The sequence below is a fragment of the Tauraco erythrolophus genome, chromosome 3 (genome assembly GCF_009769465.1).
Source record: "Tauraco erythrolophus isolate bTauEry1 chromosome 3, bTauEry1.pri, whole genome shotgun sequence".
In the NCBI taxonomy this organism is placed as follows: Eukaryota; Metazoa; Chordata; class Aves; order Musophagiformes; family Musophagidae; genus Tauraco; species Tauraco erythrolophus.
In genome coordinates this window covers 99,594,921-99,613,204 of record NC_141467.1, presented here as the reverse complement: position 1 = coordinate 99,613,204, position 18,284 = coordinate 99,594,921, and the positions used below count along the sequence as shown (strand labels likewise).

Sequence of the window (18,284 nt, the reverse complement as noted above, 5' to 3'; positions counted from 1 at the left end):
CCATATAAGTGTTACCTGATGCAAAGACCCCAATACGTGAGGGTTTCTTTTGGTTTGGTTGGTTGGGGTTTTTTTTAACAAACGCTTTGCAGATATACATGTTTGTGAAATAATTAACAAGCATATGATAACTGGCATAATATAAGCTGCATGATGTAACTCCTGGTTCCCTTCCTGTTTCACCTTCTTTTTTCTTTAACTATAAAATGCAAATCTCTCTTTGTCACTTGTGTTCCTATACATGTGAAAGAGTATTCTTCTTCCTAATTAACAGAAATTGTTATGATTTAATCCTCTTTTTTTTTTTTCAAAAAATGATAATGAGGTGTAAACACTAATGTATTCGCTCAAGCCGTAACTATAATTTTATTTCTAACCACATAATAACAGGAAATCTCCTATCTTAGAAAACAGTCTCCAAAGCAGAGACGAACAATCTCCTTTGTCAGTAGGTTTGAAGCTAGAATTAAATTTATGTATTAGGTGACCAATATGGCATACGGATAAATGGGCAGACACTGTGCTCTCAGAAACTGCATTCATTTTGCGGTGCTGAGGTTTGTTCCTCTGTTTCAAGCAGTTCTCTAGATCTTCAACAGAAGTAGGCAAGGTAGGCTAGTTCTGCCTGCTAATGAAATACCTCTGCAGACTGCAAAACTCGTCTACTTACTCTGGAATAGCTTCTTAATATCTTAAAATCTTTGACAAGAAATTTGAATTTGAATCTCAATTGTGAAATTCTGATTTGAATTAGGTTAAATGGAAAAAGGTCTGATTTACCAACTGTCAGTGCTATTGTTGAACATTGCACACAGTTAACATAGCTTGTGAAATTATTTTAATACAAAACAAATACAAGCAACTTGCTGTATATTAAAAAGCATAAAACCTAATTGATGCTTTTTGATATTAGATGGATTTAGTACACTGGAAGTGGATATTCACAAATTGTTCTCTGTATTTGAATAATGAATTGACATGAACCTTATTTAATTACAGTGTTTGCTTTTCTGAAGTAATTTTCCTTTCTCCTGTTATAAAGGAAAAGTACATTTATAAAGTAATACTTTAATTATAGGAGAAATCTGTTGACTGAAAAAAGCATTACGCAGGACACCTATTCATTTAAAAGGCTGATTTATTGAAATGTATTCAGCAGGGATATTGTCAATAATATTTAAATTGTTTATGCTTGTTGATTTTTGTAGGCTATTCTACTTGGCTAGGTAAATCTAGAAGAAGAACACCTTAGAGGACAGATGGAAAAGAAATATTGACAGTTCAGTCTTGGTATCTAGCTTTGCAGAACATTATCTGTTGTGGCTCAGCCACCCCTCAGCTGCTCACTCCTCCCCTCAGTGAGGTGGAGAAGAGAAAAATGTAAAAGGTCTGAGGGTCAGACAAGAACAGAGGGAGCACCCGCCAACCATGGCCCCGGGCAAAACAGACTCAGCCTGGGGACAAATCAGTTTAATTTATTAACAGTTCATTCAGAGAGGACAATGAAAAACAAAGCCAGATCTTAAAACATCTCCCCCCTCCTCCACTCCCTTCTTCCCAACTCTACCTTCTCCTCCAGCAGCGCAGGGAGGAATGGGGGTGAGGGGTTGCAGGTCAATTTATCACATGTCGTTTCTGCCACTCCTGTCTTAAAGCAGAAGGACTCCTTAGACTCTTTCTCCTGCTCCAATGGGTCCCCTTCTCATGGGACAGTCCACAGACTTCTCCAACGTGAGTCTTACCCACAGGATGCAATCCTTACCCATCAGATTGCTCCACTGCAGGCTTTTCCCACAGAGTCATGGCTTCTTAGGGTGCAGCTACTCACTCTGGCATGGGGTCCTCCATGGACTCCAGATGCATCTCTGCTTCACTATCAGTCTTCAGCAGCATGGAGGGTCCTTTCCTGCTGAGACAATCCTCTATGAACTTCCTTAGGCACAGGCATCTATGCTTCAGCATGGGGTTCTCCACAGGCTGTGGGTGGATCTCTGCTTCACTGTTAATCTCCATAGACTGCAGGGGGACCACCTGCCATCTCCCCACAGGCTGCAGGGGAATCTCAACTCCAGCACGTCTTCTTCCATTCCATCTTCACTGACCTTGGTGTCTGTGTAGTTGTTTCTCTCAGCTCTCAGTTGTCTCTCTGTTGCAGCCATGCAGAGCCCAATCATCCTGATGAACCTTGGCAGTCCCGGCAGGATGAACTCAGCTCAGTGTGCTCTTCCAGGAGTGGGGCACTTTGGAACTCTCCAAGCAGCGCCATCATGGCCATCTCCAGTTGAGTGGTGGTGGCCCAGCATGGGCAGCTGCCCGGCGAGAGGCCAGGAGGGCCAGCCCCTCGCCTCCTCCCTCTCTTCAGTGTAGGTCCAGTCCAATTTGGGCTCCTTTGTCCCATTCTTAAATAGGGCATTTACAGAGGCGCAGATTGGCTTGGCCCTGGACTGCAGGGATGGGGAGTCTGACCTGGTCAGAGACTGGTCTGACCAGTTTTGGAGCCCAGGAAGCTTCTTGCACCTTCTTACAGAGGCTATCTCTGCAGCGTCTCCTGTGCTACCAAAACCCCATCACATAAACCCAGCACATGAAGTCCTTTAGTCTGCTCCATGATGTGCTGAGTACATTGCAGCACATTTGAAATGTGCTTGTACTAATGCATGTAGCATGATAGCCATCACAGTGGAGGTAGGAGATGGAGATAAACATGGCAGCAAAGAGATAAGGGCTGTTGATAAGTTAGAAAGCACAGAAGCACCTGACAACAGTCATGTAGGAATTAGGGCTTCTCCCTGCAGAAAGGTGACGGGATCAATAGCCCAAACAAAGTGCATGTACACCAATACACACAGCATGGGCAATAATCAGGAGGAGCTGGAAGCCACTGTCCAGTGGGAAAACTATGGTTCAGGTCCCATCATGGAAACATGGTGGGATGACTCGCACAAATGGAGTGCTGCAATGGATGACTATAAACTGTACAGAAGCGATAGGCAAGGAAGGAAAGGCAGTGGATAGCCCTGTATGTTAGGGAGTGTTTTGACTGTCAAGAGCTTGATGATGGTGATGAAAGGGTTAATTGTTTATGGATAAGAATCGGGAGAAAGGCCAGCAAGGAAGACATCATGGTGGGATTCTGTTACAGATGACCCAACCAGGATGAAGAGGCAGACAAAGTATTTTATAAGCAGCTGGGAGAAATCTCGTAACATCTAGTCCTTGTTCTTGTGGGGGACTTAAACTTACCAGGTGTTTGCTGGAAATACAATACAGCAGACAGGAAAACATCTAGGAGAGCCCTGGAGTGTGTGTAAGGCGATAACTCTGACACAGTTGATGAGGGAGCCAACTAGGGAAGGCACCTCATTGGACCTGTTGTTTGTGAACAGAGAAGGAGATGGTGATGTGATGATTGGAGGCTGCCTTGGGCATAGCAATCATGAAATGATAAGAGTTTTCGATTCTTGTGGAAGTAAGGAGTGCTACCTGGGACTTCCAGAGGGTAGATTTTGGCATGTTTAGGAGTCTGATTGACAGTATCCCTTGGGAGGCAGCCCTGAAGGGCAAAGGAGTCCAGGAGGGCTGGACATTCTTCAAGAAGGAAACCCTCAAGGTGCAGGAGCAGGCTGTTCATGTGTGCTGAAAGAAAAGCCAGCAGAGAAGAAGACCAGCCTGACTGAACAGAGAGCTTTGGTTGGAACTCAGGAGAAAAAAAAAAAAGTGAGTTTATGACCTTTGGAAGAAGGGGCACGCAACTCAGGAGGACTACAAAGATGTCATGAGATTATGCAGGGAGAAAATTAGAAGGGCCAAAGTCCAACTAGAACTTAATCTGGCTACTGCCATAAAAGACAATAAAAAATGTTTCTATAAATAGATTACCAACAAAAGGAGGCTAAGGAGAATCTCCATCCTTTATTGAATGTGGAGGGAAACAGTGACAAAGGATGAGGAAAATGCTGAGATACTTAATGCCTTCTTTGACTCTGTCTTTAATAATAAGACCAATTGTTCTTGGGATACTCAGTCTGCTGAGCTAGAAGACAGAGGGGGAGCAGAATGAAATCACTAGAATGCAAGGGGAAATGGTGAGTGATCTGCTACACCACTTAGACAAACCCAGATCTACATGACTGGATGAGATCTACCCAAGGGTACTGAGGGAGGTGGCAGAAGTACTCACCAAGCCACTTCCCATCATTTATCAGCAGTCTTGGCTAACTGAGGAGGTCCCAGTTGACTGGAGGTTAGGAAATGTGATGCTCATCTACAAGCAGGGCCAGCAGGAGGATCTGGGGAACTACAGGCCTGCCAGCCTGACCTCAGTGCCAGGGAAGGTTATAGAGTAGCTTGAGTGCCATCCCACGACAGGTACAAGACAACCAGGTTATCAGGCCCAGTCAGCATGGATTTAAGAAAGGCGAGTCCTGCTTGACTAACCTGATCTCCTTCTATGACAAGGCGACCCACTTAGTGGATGAGCAAAAGGCTGTGCTGTCTACCTAGACTTTAGTAAAGCCTTTGACACCATTTCCCACAGCATTTGCCTGAAGAAACTGGCGGCTCATGGCTTGGATGGGAGTAGTCTTCACTGTGTAAAAAACTGTCTGGATGGCCAGGCCCAAAGAGTTGTAGTGAATGGAGTTAAATCCAGTTGGTGGCTGGTCACAAGTGGTGTTCCCCAGGGCTCAGTATTGGGGCCAGTTCTATTTAATGGCTTTACCAACCATCTGGAAGAGGAGATTGATTGCATCCACAGTAAGTTTGCAGACGACATCAAGTTGAGTGGGAGTGTTGATCTGCTTGAGGGTAGGCGGGCTCCACAGAGGGATCTGGATAGTCTGGAGTTATTGGTCAAGGCCAATTGTATGAGATTCAACAAGACTGTCGGGTCCTGCTCTTGGATCACAACCACCCCATGCAATGCTACAGGCTTGCGAAAGAGTGGCTGGAAACCTGCCCGGTAGAAAAAGACATGAGTGTGTTGGTCAACAGCTGGCTGAATATGAGCCAGCCCAGGTAGCCAAGAAGGTCAATAGCATCCCGGTTCGTATCAGAAAGTGCGGCCAGCAGGACTAGGGAAATGATCATCCCCCTATATTCAGCACTGGTGGGGCTACGCCAATATAATAGTGTGTTCAGTCTTGGGCGGTTACGCTGGTGAAGGATCTGGAGTACAGGTCTTATGAGGTGTGGCTGAGGGATCTGAGGTTGTTTAGCCTGGAGAAGAGAAGGCTTGGGGGAGACCTTGTTGCTCTCCTCAACTACCTGCAAGGAGATTGTAACGAGTTTGGTGTTGGTCTCTTCTCCCGAGTAACAAGTGATAGGACAAGAGGAAATGGCCTCAAGTTGTGTCAGGGGTGGCAACTTCTTTGGATGTGGCACAGGATATGGTTGACTTTCTGGGCCGCAAGCACATTTCTTGATGTTTCTTAGCTTACTGAACAGTGCCAGATAAGCTGATTTAGCTGCAGCAGTTTATAATGGCATCATCTGACTGCTGCCTGCCTTGCTGGGGTCCCTGCAGATGAGGATGCACAGACCTTAGTTCACATTAGCTTAAACTGTCCCTGAGGTGGGTTCAATAATCGCTGTTATGTCCTGCTCTGCATCCCGTATGTAGGTGAAACAGTCCTGATAGCAGTAATGTCTTTAAGTCACTGAAGGACCAGAGATTTGGAACTTGGTGTCTTTTTTCTAAACGCTCACTTTCCACCTTGACAAGATGTTTTTTTCAAATTAAGATGGATGTTCCCATTAAACAACAAGGTTTCAAAGTCAGTTGCCATTTAATAGAGTTGCATCAAAATGCTTCAGCTTAATGATATGGCCTCTCACTCATCTGTGGCACGGTCTGGACTGTACCTGTTTGGCATTGCCTTGAACTGTGACTGTGCAGTGCCCGTTCCTCCCATGCAATGGAATTCTAAAAGCACAGCACCTTTCTTTGGCACTGGTATTCGTCCCAGAGAGCTGGGACAGGAAGAGAAAGATCTGAGAGCAATCTTTTTAACCCTCTATGCACACATGTGTATCATCCATATCTCACAGTAATTTGAAGAAAGTTCACATTTTGATGGACAGCAGTGCTAGAGGAAAATTGACTTGTCTGTTGTGGTTTTACTCAGTGCTCCTGATTCTATGTCTACAGTGTAGAACATGTGGTCGGTTGTCCTATGCTTCCTTCATAATTAATTATTCACTTAGTGCTTAATATTAAAAGATGGCATTCCTTTAAGGAGGGAGCAGAAGGAACAACTTGTGTAGATTCAGTATGATACTACTTACACAGAAAACCAACATTACTTTGGAGGACTGCATCATTTGATAGCTTCTCTGAATCATAGAATCATAGAATGGTTTGAGTTGGAAGGGACCTCAAAGATCATCTAGTTCCAACCCCCCTGACATGGACAGAGACACTTTCCACTAGATCAGGTTGCTCAAAGCCTCATCCAGCCTGGCCTTGAACCACTTCCAGGGATGGGGCATCCACAACTTCTCTGGGCAACCTGTTCCAGTGCCTCACCACCCTCAGGTAGCTCTGTTTCTTCCATCCTAAAGCACCTCTTTTTCCAAAAGGAGGATCCAAACTGAAGTATGTAGAGTACGGCTAAAATGATGGCAAAGGCTGTGCTCTTTATTTTGGTTCCAGAGGACTCCAGAGCTCTGAAATGATTAATTAGGAGGTGAATTGTCTCTGTTGTTAAAGAAACAACTTAGTTCCCCATAAAAACACTCTTGCAATTCATTCACTAAAAAAAAAAAAAACCACAATAGTGACATCAATCCTGGAAATGTCTTTAGAGCAAATAGACAAATTTAGGTTGACATTTAAAATCTTCAGGTGATAGATCAGTAGGGCATTGAATCCAGGTACCTGTGCTTTTGCATAGCTGTGTCTCTGAAACTAATTTGTTTGGGACTTCATGTTAAAGGATCTTCAGAAATATCTGACCTTTTTGGATCTTTTTTTGTTTCATACTGATCAAATTTATTTCCTGAAATCCTGTAGGGTTAATTGACAGAAATGTTTGAAAGAGGACACAAAATAGGTAATTTCTTCTCATTCCTGTGCTTACAAGAAAGAATGTAAAATTGAAGACCTTGTCAACAAAAGCAGATACATTTCAAACTCTCTGGTATAGGTAACAGTGCTGGCAAGAAAAGAGAAGTCCTGGCAGCATCCCTGAGAGCATTGCCAGCAGTTTGAAGGAGGCAATCCTTCCCATCTTCTTGGCACTGGTGAGACACATCTGGAGTGTTGTATCCAGTTCTGTGTTCCCCAGTATAAGAGAGATATGGACATACTGGGGATGTCCATACCTCTCTTATACTCCATACCTCTCCATACTGATGGCACCAGCATATTCAGGAGCTAGAGCACATGATGTACAAGGAGAGGCTAAGAAAACTGATTTTTTTCAGTTCAGAGAAGAGAAGACTCAGGGTGACTGTTACTGCAATCTACAACTATCTGATTAGAGAACGCAGAGAAATGAAGCCATATTCTTCTTGAAGGTGCATGGCAATAAGATGAGAGGCAACACACACAGGATGAAGCCTGGGAAATTCTGAATTGATAGAAGGAAAAAAAAATACTATGAAGGTGGTAAAACACTAGAACATGTTGCCCATAGAAATGATGGAATCCAGCTCTTCAGAGATATTCAAGACTCATCAGGACACAACACTGAGCAACTTGATCTGATTGGACTTGTTTTAAGCAGGTAGTTGGACTAGATCATCTCCAGAGATCCCTTCCAGCCTAAATTATACTAAATTTCTACAATAATGATCAAGTTATGCTACTAACATACACTGCTCAATGAACTGCTTTTATTTTTTTTTATAAAGGTTCTTTCCCCATTCTGTGTTTTTCCACTGTGTAAATCTTTGCAAATTATACTCTCCTAAACTCTATACTGCTGTAAGTAGAACTATCTGGTCTCTAAGAATTTTTATTAATTCAGATGAGGTCAAATTTGAAAAAGCACCATAAGAGAAGTGGGTAAACACTGAAGAATTTAAAATAAACAAGGCTAACTGATAAAAATTCTCTACATCTTTAATTCACACATTCTTTGAGCTCTCCTACAGTTGTATTTTCCTATTACTTTTTATTTTTAGTTTTAAGCAATAATCTATGCCAAGAAAGACTGAAAACAGACCTATTGAAGTGTAGTCTTGCACAACAATACCATGTTGTAGTGTTGAGATGAACTATGAAATTATCTCACATTTTTTCTTCTCCTCATCAGTGTAACATTTAAACACCAGAGTAATTTTCACCTAAATAATCAGTAATAGATTATAAAAACAGGACATTTTTTACGGTATTGTATATCAATCCACTTCCAATTTTCTATATTTCTAGCAGTATTTCCTTATGCTCCCTTCTTCTGTATTCCATGGGGAGAGTAAAATAGATTCATGCTGAGTCTGGAGGTTTTGAAAGCTTCCAAGAACAACCATCAATTATCATCAGCCATTTCTCTGTGGGTCAAGATGAGCGATCCCCTTTGTATCTACCACAGAATGCTAGTTAACATCGTGAAGATTTGCATGAGAAAGCTGGGGGAAACATCCCAGCTCAAGCTAAGAGGCATGAAATACAGGCTTTAGGGAAGTCAAAGGGAGAACTGTATTCTGTAACATATGCTGTAAAAAGCAGATTTAGGTGTATTCTCAATTCACCTGATGTTTCATAGAGTCCAAGGACAGAGAACCTAGGTGGCTTTCTCACTTCTCTGTGTTCATAACCCTTTCTTCTCGTGCAGTGCAGAGAACTTACTCCTGTTTGAGTGAACAGACAGATATATAATTGTTGACTGCAAGTGCTCATACAATTTTCTGTTGCATAGCTGGATAAAAATTGTAAAATGCAGGGTTTATACAGAGACCTCAGAAATATGAGCTATTGATAGTTGTCATACTACACCTTGCAACTCTCCATGAAATCCTATGCATAAAACCACAGCTTAATAAATAGTTTTAAGTCTGAGCAGTGCAAATTCTGAATATGAGTAATTTGCACAAGTGGTGGGTTTTGACAGAAGTGAAAACTTTTGATTTACGGCACCTTGACAGAAACTCAACTTGTATTCTAAGTGTAAATGTGTTCTTTGGAAAATTTTTGTATTAAACATTTTGTCATCTGTCTGATTGCATGTCCTCCCAAAAGAGATAGACTAATCCAGACATTGATCCTGGTATACAGAGTGTCTCATGTTTGTTGATTGACGAGCAGTGCCATCTGCGTTTTTTTCACTAATACTCATAATGAAGCATACCATGATACCAATAAGCTACAACCTTTGCAGAAGGGGATAAGATGATATGGAGAAAAAAAGGAGAGTGAATGTAGCAATCTTTATGGTCCTTTCCATCCCTGCTCCTATAGCAGAGAGGACGTGTTTTACACAGCACTATCTACACTGTGGGGAGACTTGGTTCCACAGTGGGACATGTGTGAAAGACAGAGACAGAATTACTTCTTGGCCTGTGTGAACCTCATGAAGTTCCACAAGGCTGGGTCCAAGGTCCTGAGCATGGGTCACAGCATTCTCAAGCACAAATCCAGGATTGAAAGCAGCCCTGAGGAGAAGGACTTGGGGATGCTGGTTGATGAGGAGGTCAACATGAGCTGACAATGTGCACTGGCAGCCCAGAAAGCCAACCGTAGCCTGGGCTGCATCAAAAGAAGCATGGCCAGCAGGTCGAGGGAGGGAATTCTGCCCCTCTACTCTGCTCTTGTGAGACCCCACCTGGAATACTGCATTCAGCTCTGGAGTCCCCAACACAAGAAGGACGTGGAGCTGCTGGAGCGGGTCCAGAGGAGGGCCACGAAGATGATCCGAGGGCTGGAACACCTCTGCTATGAAGACAGGGCGAGAGAGTTGGGGCTGTTCAGCCTGGAGAAGAGAAGGCTCTGGGGTGATCTTTTTGTAGCCTTCCAGTACTTACAGGGGGCCTACAGGAAAGCTGGAGAGGGACTTTTGACAAGGGCGTGTAGTGATAGGACAAGGGGCAATGGCTTTAAACTGAAAGAGGGCAGATTTAGATTAGATATAAGGAAGAAATTTTTCTCTGAGAGGGTGGTGAGGCACTGGAACAGGTTGCCCAGAGAAGTTGTAGATGCCCCATCCCTGGAAGTGTTCAAGGCCAGGTTAGATGAGGCTTTGAGCAGTCTGGTGTAGTGGAGGGTTTCCCTGCCCATGGCAGGGGGATTGGAACTAGATGATCTTTGAGTTCCCTTCCAACCCAAACCATTCTATGATTCTATGACTGTTTGGACTGAGGGTCTTTGTAAATGTGACAGCATTGTTGGGACCTAATATTTTTAGTATGATTTGAGCAAAACGTACATGTAGAATGAGATACTATTATTGTCACACATCTAGCTAGTTCAGTGATTAGGAGGTAAGGATGGTTAAAATCTCTCTTTTGTGCCAACTGCATGATTAGAAATGAAAGGCTGCCCACAACTGGAAATTTGTGGAAACATCTAGGACAAATGGAGATGATGAATTTTAATCTCTGTATTTTATTTTCATGGTACTTTTGTTACACAGGGCAGCTTTTATGTCCCATCTGAAAACTGCATGCAGCATGCATACAAATGGCATAAGGACCTCTGTCTTCTGCTCTTGAATGCTCAAAGAGGACTTCACATGTACTACACCCTCATAATGAAGGAAATTCCTGATTTACCACAGCTGAAGTTGGGTAAGCGAACAGACATTTAAAATTGCTGAATACCGTACAGTGCTGCATTTTCAATACACATTTTAGTACCAAAATTCTTGGGCTGTTCAGAGATTTTAGAGGATTTTTCTCCCTATTTTCTGATTAGTGTTTATTTTGACAATGAATACCTTCTCATCTTGTGTAAATCCTTTCATAGGAACTGAGAGTGTAGAGAAGTAAAATGTTTTTTTAATTTCCACAAAATATTTGTCTTTCAGTGATTTTTGGCCTCGGTTGCTTTTTGAGGACTTGAACTTCCAGTTCTGAATTGCCATGAAATATGTGGAAGACTCTAGAATTTATTTTCTCTTGAGTAAACTTTTTTAAAACTGAAAAAAATTATCTGAAAAGCAATATGAGTGTTTTTGAAACATACTCCCTCATTTGCAATTTGAAATGTATTTCTTCCCTGCCAATTACATAATTACAACTTGCTCTTTAAAATGATTCTGCTTTTCTTCCTAATTCAATTGTTTAATAGATTTTTGGTTTTGGCAGAAGCTTTTTTTGGCTGGTCAGGCCTGCTAGGCCCAATGTGCAAGTGCTGGCTGGATTTGCAGGATGGATCTCTGTAATTTATGTTCAGCTATGTTTGTAATGACACCATGAGCTCCTGTGAAAATGAGGTGCATTCCTGTCTAATTCCTGCTCTCCCATGTGTTTTTTTAATTCAAGGGACGTGGCTCATGATTTCGCATCTGTGGTTTTGTGTCTTTGTATTTCTGTATACAGGTTTTGAAGTTACTAATTTGTTATTTTGCAGAGATAATTACATTAGGAGAGTCGATTGCATTGACCAGAAGATTTAAAAAGGGAGCAAAAAACATTTTCCTGTTTCACTGTATAGTACTTGTATGCATGAACTATCAAACATAATACATTATGCTTTACAGACTTATGGGCTTGATAGCTCCCATTTTCCACTTCATATCTTGTTCCCCAATATATATTTTCCTTCAAGATAGCCTAAAGCTCATAGGGTGGGATGAACACATACTATGTTGTTCAATCCAGCTATGAGAAAAAAAAAATACAGCATTTTTATTTGCATCTTACAAGCTCTCAGACAGAAACCAACATTCACCAAGACTCATGCTTCAGGCATCTTGATCATCAGCACATTAATAGATGACTTGTGTCTCACCTGAACAGGCTTATAGATTGGGAGATGGCACCGAGTTATGCATGGTTGGTTGATTACAACTCAAGAACTACCCAGATATGCACATATTTGCTTTCTAAATACAATTAGCTTGGTTTTAAAATGACAACTGGTACTGAAGCAGGCACTTGATTTGCAAATGTACTTCTTGTAATGCATGCAAATTTCCTAAATGCAAATACCCTTTTCAGCCTCTTCAGCAGAGTACTGTTTTTATTTTATCATTTTATTCACAGTCTGCAAAATCTAGTGAAGATTTGGTTTTAAGGTTAATTTTCTGAGGCCTGTTGCAAAACTCAGGAAAATCATGGAGTGTAGGATTCACCCAGTACGATGAATATCAAGTACATTTTTATAACTGTCTCCTTACAATCACTGGGGAGAAACAGGCCCATTTAGGACAATAAAATATGTTATCTGACAAGTAGTGCTTTCTACCTTGGGATGGCATGAACTGCACCTTGTCCTTGCTCATTTTTCTCCACTGACTAAAGGGAGAATGTAAATGACTCATTCAGTTGTAAACATCTATATTTGATCAGATTAATCTCGTCACAAGTTTCTAAAGATAGTTAAGATTAATTCAGGACTATAAATCTCTACAGACTTTCTTAATTCTTTTTCCTTGATCCCCAAGTAGTATATTTAAAAAAAATATAGCCTAGTTTAGAAATTAAAAGTAGGAATAATTGTTTCCCAAATTTTACCAGCTGAAAAAGTTTTTTTCAAAGTGATACCCATCTCAGTCTGTCCTTTCCCATTCCTTAGCGCTATTTAAGAAGAATCATTTGAGGATAGGGGAGAGAATTGGCTTGTTGGCTGTTCTACTTCGTTTCTTTATGAATACTATTAGAAAGTTTTGCATTGCAAAATCAAGCTGCCAAAATTGGAGAGTTGATTTATGTCCTCCTTTGTCTTATAGTCTGTGGTGCATTTAAAGTAGAGTGTCCCTGTGCTAGATTCTCTCAGTTCTGCATCAAAGCATTGGGCCATCACCAGCTATATGAAAATTAACAAGAGCAAGTGCTTGTTTCTCCACGTGGGATGCGACAGTTCTGGGTTTACATACGAATTTGGGGATGAGAGGCTGGAGACCAGCCCCATGGGAAGAGATCTGAGGGTTTAGGTTGATGACAAGTTGAATATGAGTCAACACTGTGCCGTGCCAGCCAAAAGGGCCAACCACGTCCTGGGGTGCATCAAGCACAGTGTAGCTAGCTGATCAAGGGAGGTGATCGTCCCACTCTACATTGCACTAGTGCAGCCCCACCTCAGGTATTGTGTGTAGTTTTGGGTGAAGGACGTAAAAAGGACATAAAACTTTTAAAGTGCGTCCAGAGGAGGGTGACCCAAGATGGTGAAAGGCCTTGAGAGCAGGACTTACAAGGAGAGGCTGAGGTTGCTTGGTTTGTTCAGCTTGGAGAAGTCCTTACAAGTCTCTTCCAACTTCAGATATTCTATGATTCTATGAAAGCAATGCTGCTTGCTATGAGGGTAGAGAGGTAGACGCTCAACAATGCAGTACAGAGATTCCCAATCTTTTACCAGTCAGTCACACCTGGAATCTCTTACATGGCCCTGTATAGCACAATAGGGACAACCGTTTATTGCACATCATTTGCTCAGACTTTGCAACAATGAGAATATATTGCATTCAGTTTTAGAGGTGGCCATAAATACCAAAGACTAATAAGCAACTTCTAGTCAAAGAGAGAGTAGTCAACAAAAAGCCAAGTTCTGTTGTCTTTGGCCTGACAACAACCCTCTGGAACTTCTATAGATTTAGTGGTCCAGGTTACACAAGCAGAAGTTGTACCTGCACCTCTACAAGAAAAAGGGGGGTTGTGGAATGCCCACATCCAAACAGAAACTTGTCTGATGGAGAAAAAATATCAATGACCTATTTCTCACATGAATAAACAGCAGAGCATTGACACGTCACGTCTACTGTTCTGAAACCTGATCTGTTTCTTGGTGTTTTTTTCCTAGAGGAGCTGTCTGTGGAAGAGACGTTATCTCAGCTTTGTATGGAGCTGCAGGTATTTTCTTCAACAGAACTGTCCATACTTTCTTCAAGTCCATTTTTCAAGTGCACTGAGCCAGCCCAGTCGTATATCAGAGTGGGGAGAAATGGAGTTTTGTGCCAGAAGAAAGTTTGTTGAATGTTTGTCTTCCACCAACAATTTCACATAATTTTGATTAGTCACTTATAAGATGTTTCTGTCACTTTTAACAAGTCACCAGCTGGATTGCTTTAACATCCTTCAGTGAGCCTAGCCCTGAGTATCAGTGTATGCAGAAAAAATGATTTGTGGGTAGGTTGCAATTACAGCTTTTGTGCTGACAGGAGATAAGATCCTTTGGCAGTTTGTACAACCATATATTTTCAAATAAAAATGCCTAAATGTGTAAGGAGGCTTATGGGAAGAAACAAGTGATTTTGGCACAGAAGTGACTGAACTACTCTCTTGAACTTGCTTCTGCCATATTTATTTCAAGTGAGACACAGACGACTTGTCAAGGATGCTGGGAAGAAATGCCAGCATCAGCTGGTCACTTGGGAAAATATTTTATTATTAGAGATTTAGTAGATTTGATTTGCTCAGTTTATTGGCAGGAGGAACAGCACAGGGAAGAATGGCAAAATAACAATTAACAGAAGGAAGCTGAAGCCAAATCAAACTGGAAGTACATTCACATTCCAGTTACGAATGGTGGGATAATGTTTGTCCGCCAAGGGTGAAAAATGTTTGAAATGGCAGATTTCTTAATTTTAGGTCATGACTTGGATACTTTGCAAGGAATTTGATTTCATATAAGTTCGATTTAGAGAAACTTAAGTTATTGGGCTCAGCTTTACTAGATTTAGAAGCTGTAAGGGTATAGGAGGTCAGACAACACAATCTAGAGTTTCCTTTGGACTTATTTTCTATGAATCTGGTAAAGTCCAAATTGGCTTGACATACATCAACAAATGCCAGCAATAATTTATCTTTATTTTCTAATTCCTGTCCAATTCTTTTTCTCCCAAAAAACTTATGTACTTGTTTTGGATGACAATATTAATAAAGCCATACTGTTTTTACTGTTGTTTGAAAGCTACTAAGAACAATGTAACAACAGAAAGGTGAACACAACAGCTGGAACAGCTTGTTTAGTGGGGTGTTATATTAATTTTGGTTTTCCTGTATACTATGAAAATGTTTTGCCTCAGCATCCTGGGATGATAGCTTTCTATCCATCTACACATAATTTGATGATAAAGACAGTGAATTTGCAGAGATACTCAAGACATAAGTGTTGAGATCCTTCACAATATTGGTGGGACATAGGCACAGCATTGACCATCACTGCAGTGTAAGTGCTGAAGTCATATGTACTTCTATATGGTGTACAGATTATATTGGCAATGCTCTCCCATTATTTTGCCTCTAGGAGTGTGTGAACTGAAACCATTCCTTTTCAGCAAAACATATGAAAAACAGTCATTTATAAAGGAAGAAAATGCTATTAAAATCATACAGAGAGAAGCCTGTGGGGTTAGTCTCCCATTACCCCTGCATTACCAGAGCCAGGTCCACTTTTAAAATTAAATACAAAAAAAAAAAGAAGGAAAAAAAGTGAGTTTTACTTGCCATAGATTAGTATTCAACCCGAGAACACAGCAGATACTCAATGCAGGAAAAGGTGGAAGGGAATTGGTTTTTTTTAATTGTGTGATTGATTTGCAAACAAGCAAGCCAAAATAGCTCCTCAAAAAAACCCTCTCAATTTGTGTTGCTCGATAGCATTGTTAAAGCCAGACTACCCTGAGTGGCGCTTGAAAGGCAGCCACAGGGAACAGCCCAGCAGCAGGCATGTAAATGAAGTAGCCAGAATCATATTTGGTGATCGTTTTAATTGCTGGGTTTTGCTCTGAGGAACTGAGTCTCTGGGATTTGACCTGCATCACTACTGCTGCTAAGCTCTGGTCCTGTCTGTGGAAGTACAGTAAGGCTCATAATTAGAAGTAGGCATTGTCTTTTTCCTTCCTTCCTTCCTTCCTTCCTTCCTTCCTTCCTTCCTTCCTTCCTTCCTTCCTTCCTTCCTTCCTTCCTTCCTTCCTTCCTTCCTTCCTTCCTTCCTTCCTTCCTTCCTTCCTTCCTTCCTTCCTTCCTTCCTTCCTTCCTTCCTTTCCTTCTTCTCTAATATGTTCAAAAGGTTAAGAACTAATAAACTAGAAAAGCAGCCGTGATACACCTAGTCCTAGTATGGATTGCATTAATAATGCATCTTCTTTGAAGACTGTGCTTTCAGTTTATGATGTAAGAGACAGCTTACTGACTAAATAAATAAAATAAAAAGTGACATGCAGTATATAAAATTGAGTGCAGTAAACAAAGTGGTGCCTTGACTGCAAATAGAAATGTTTGGGCAGAATCTTTTGTCTACCAGCATCCTCCTGATTTTTCCAGTACCAGAATGGGTACTGGGGCTTGTGCTATTAAAACAGAATAGCACCCAAACAACGTAAACTCGGTCACAATATCTGTCTTACCCATACACACACATACAATTTACTTTTAATCATGTCTTAGTTTGCAGTGTCACCAATCTGGAAACTACCTGCATAATAAAATGTGAAAAATAAGCAGACTGCAGTCAGCTAGACTGCAGTCTAAGCCAAAAAAAGACCTGACTAAGAACTGATAATCGATTCCTCTGGTAAAATTTCTGGAGTATTTCTGGTAGTATTACTGGTTACATTGAAGCAGGTGGGGACCCTAAGAACAGATGAAGACTCAGTTCTGTACTCTTCATACCAAAACATGAAGGTAAAATGCAGCGTCTATCGCTTGTTAAAGAACGTGTGAAACCTGGGAGGTGGATATATGGAGACTTTTCTGCTGACACGCGCTTCCTAGGCTGCAGCGTTTCAGTGCAGAATTGCAGCCTAGAGCTGGAGGGCACGGAGGGCCCCAGCGTGTCCCAGTGTGCGAGAAAAGCGACAGCAGACTCTGGGATGTCTGTTTTTATAGTGTGTTGAGGACACAGTGTATTGGTTTTGGGTTTGTTCCCCTCCCTCTCCCCCAGTCACCCATCTGGTATCCTATTGTGACATAACCGAGAAGGCTTCTTTTGCTGTCAGAGAGGAGGTGATGGGCCATGGTTTGTTATTTCAGAGCGTCCAGCACCATCTGGTGGATAATTTGGAACCTACGTTCTTTGATTTTTTTTTTCCCACTTACTACATCCGCAGTAAAGTGTCCACAAAAATTGAAGCTCTTTCCACTTCTTGCTCTCTAGTTATGTAGCTGAGACCCTTTCGCTAAAATATGTGACTTTTAAGGAATAAAACCAAAAGTCTTGCCAGCTTTATTTGGAGTAAAATAACTTAAAATAGTAGCTTTAATAATAATTCTAAATTAAGAGGAATTTTTTGTTGTTGTTATTGTTCCTAAAAGGACTTAATATAATATACTGACTGATTTTCCTTCGTGACACTGTCTGGATCTCTGAATGTCCTTTCTCTCCTCCAGCTACTGAGCAATCCAGAGAAGATAGCAGAACAGATAAGCAAGGACCTCGCCTGGCTTTGCTCCCACCTTCTGACCCTGTGGACCCAGTTTCTGGAGGTGGCAACTCTCCATTCAGAAGTCACAGCTTATCTGACTCAGGAACATCACATGTTAAGGGTAATGTTAAGAAGTTAAAAGCAAGTTCAGTAATGGTGACCTCCTGATAGGCATTAATGATTTATCTGGATATGTATTTCCAATACTATTCTGCCCATATGAATATTTACTGGAGATGGAGTGAGCAGGACAAGAAGTGATTAAGAGGTGAAGCCCAGGATTTGAAACTACAGATTTAAATTTCTGGAATGAAGGCTGTTGCTTTTAATGGGACTCAGGATCCTGTGTAAAACGAGTGCACTTTGAACACCAGAATAAAACATGGAAGAGGAGATGGGTGGGAAGAGGTAGATATTGTCTGTCCTTGCTAGATATCCATAAATCATCAACATTTGTTTTAAAAAGCACAAGCATCACAATGACAAATAAGCAAAAAGATGATTTTATCTCAGCTTCTTTCACAAAACTACCATGAGGAATATAGATTTGTTCTCTTTACTATGTCAGAGAGAGAGAGAGAGATAATTCTTGCCTTTCTTGTAGTGAGGTGCACACAACAAAATATTAATATTGTTCATGTGGAAATTGCTTCTTGTACTTGATAATAAAAAAGGCACAAAAGCATTTGTCTTTTGAGCTAACTTTGTCAGATCTTCTTATCTGATTAGCTCAGCAAGGGCTGTGTATTCCATTAGGACGTTTTTGGTTAGTGACCAGACATCAGTTCAGCACATCGCCTCAGCTGAACTCATGGTCTGATC

General features: G+C 41.3%; 1 protein-coding gene across 1 annotated transcript in view; it reads left to right on the top strand.

Moving 5' to 3' along the window:
- Positions 1-18,284, top strand: part of FAM135B (family with sequence similarity 135 member B) — a 155,879-nt gene that overhangs the window by 117,232 nt on the left and 20,363 nt on the right. The window contains exons 7-9 of the mRNA XM_086609581.1: positions 10,572-10,725; positions 13,898-13,947; positions 17,428-17,583. Coding sequence (XP_086465707.1) covers positions 10,572-10,725; positions 13,898-13,947; positions 17,428-17,583 — 360 coding nt within the window. The remainder of the gene's footprint in view (positions 1-10,571; positions 10,726-13,897; positions 13,948-17,427; positions 17,584-18,284) is intronic.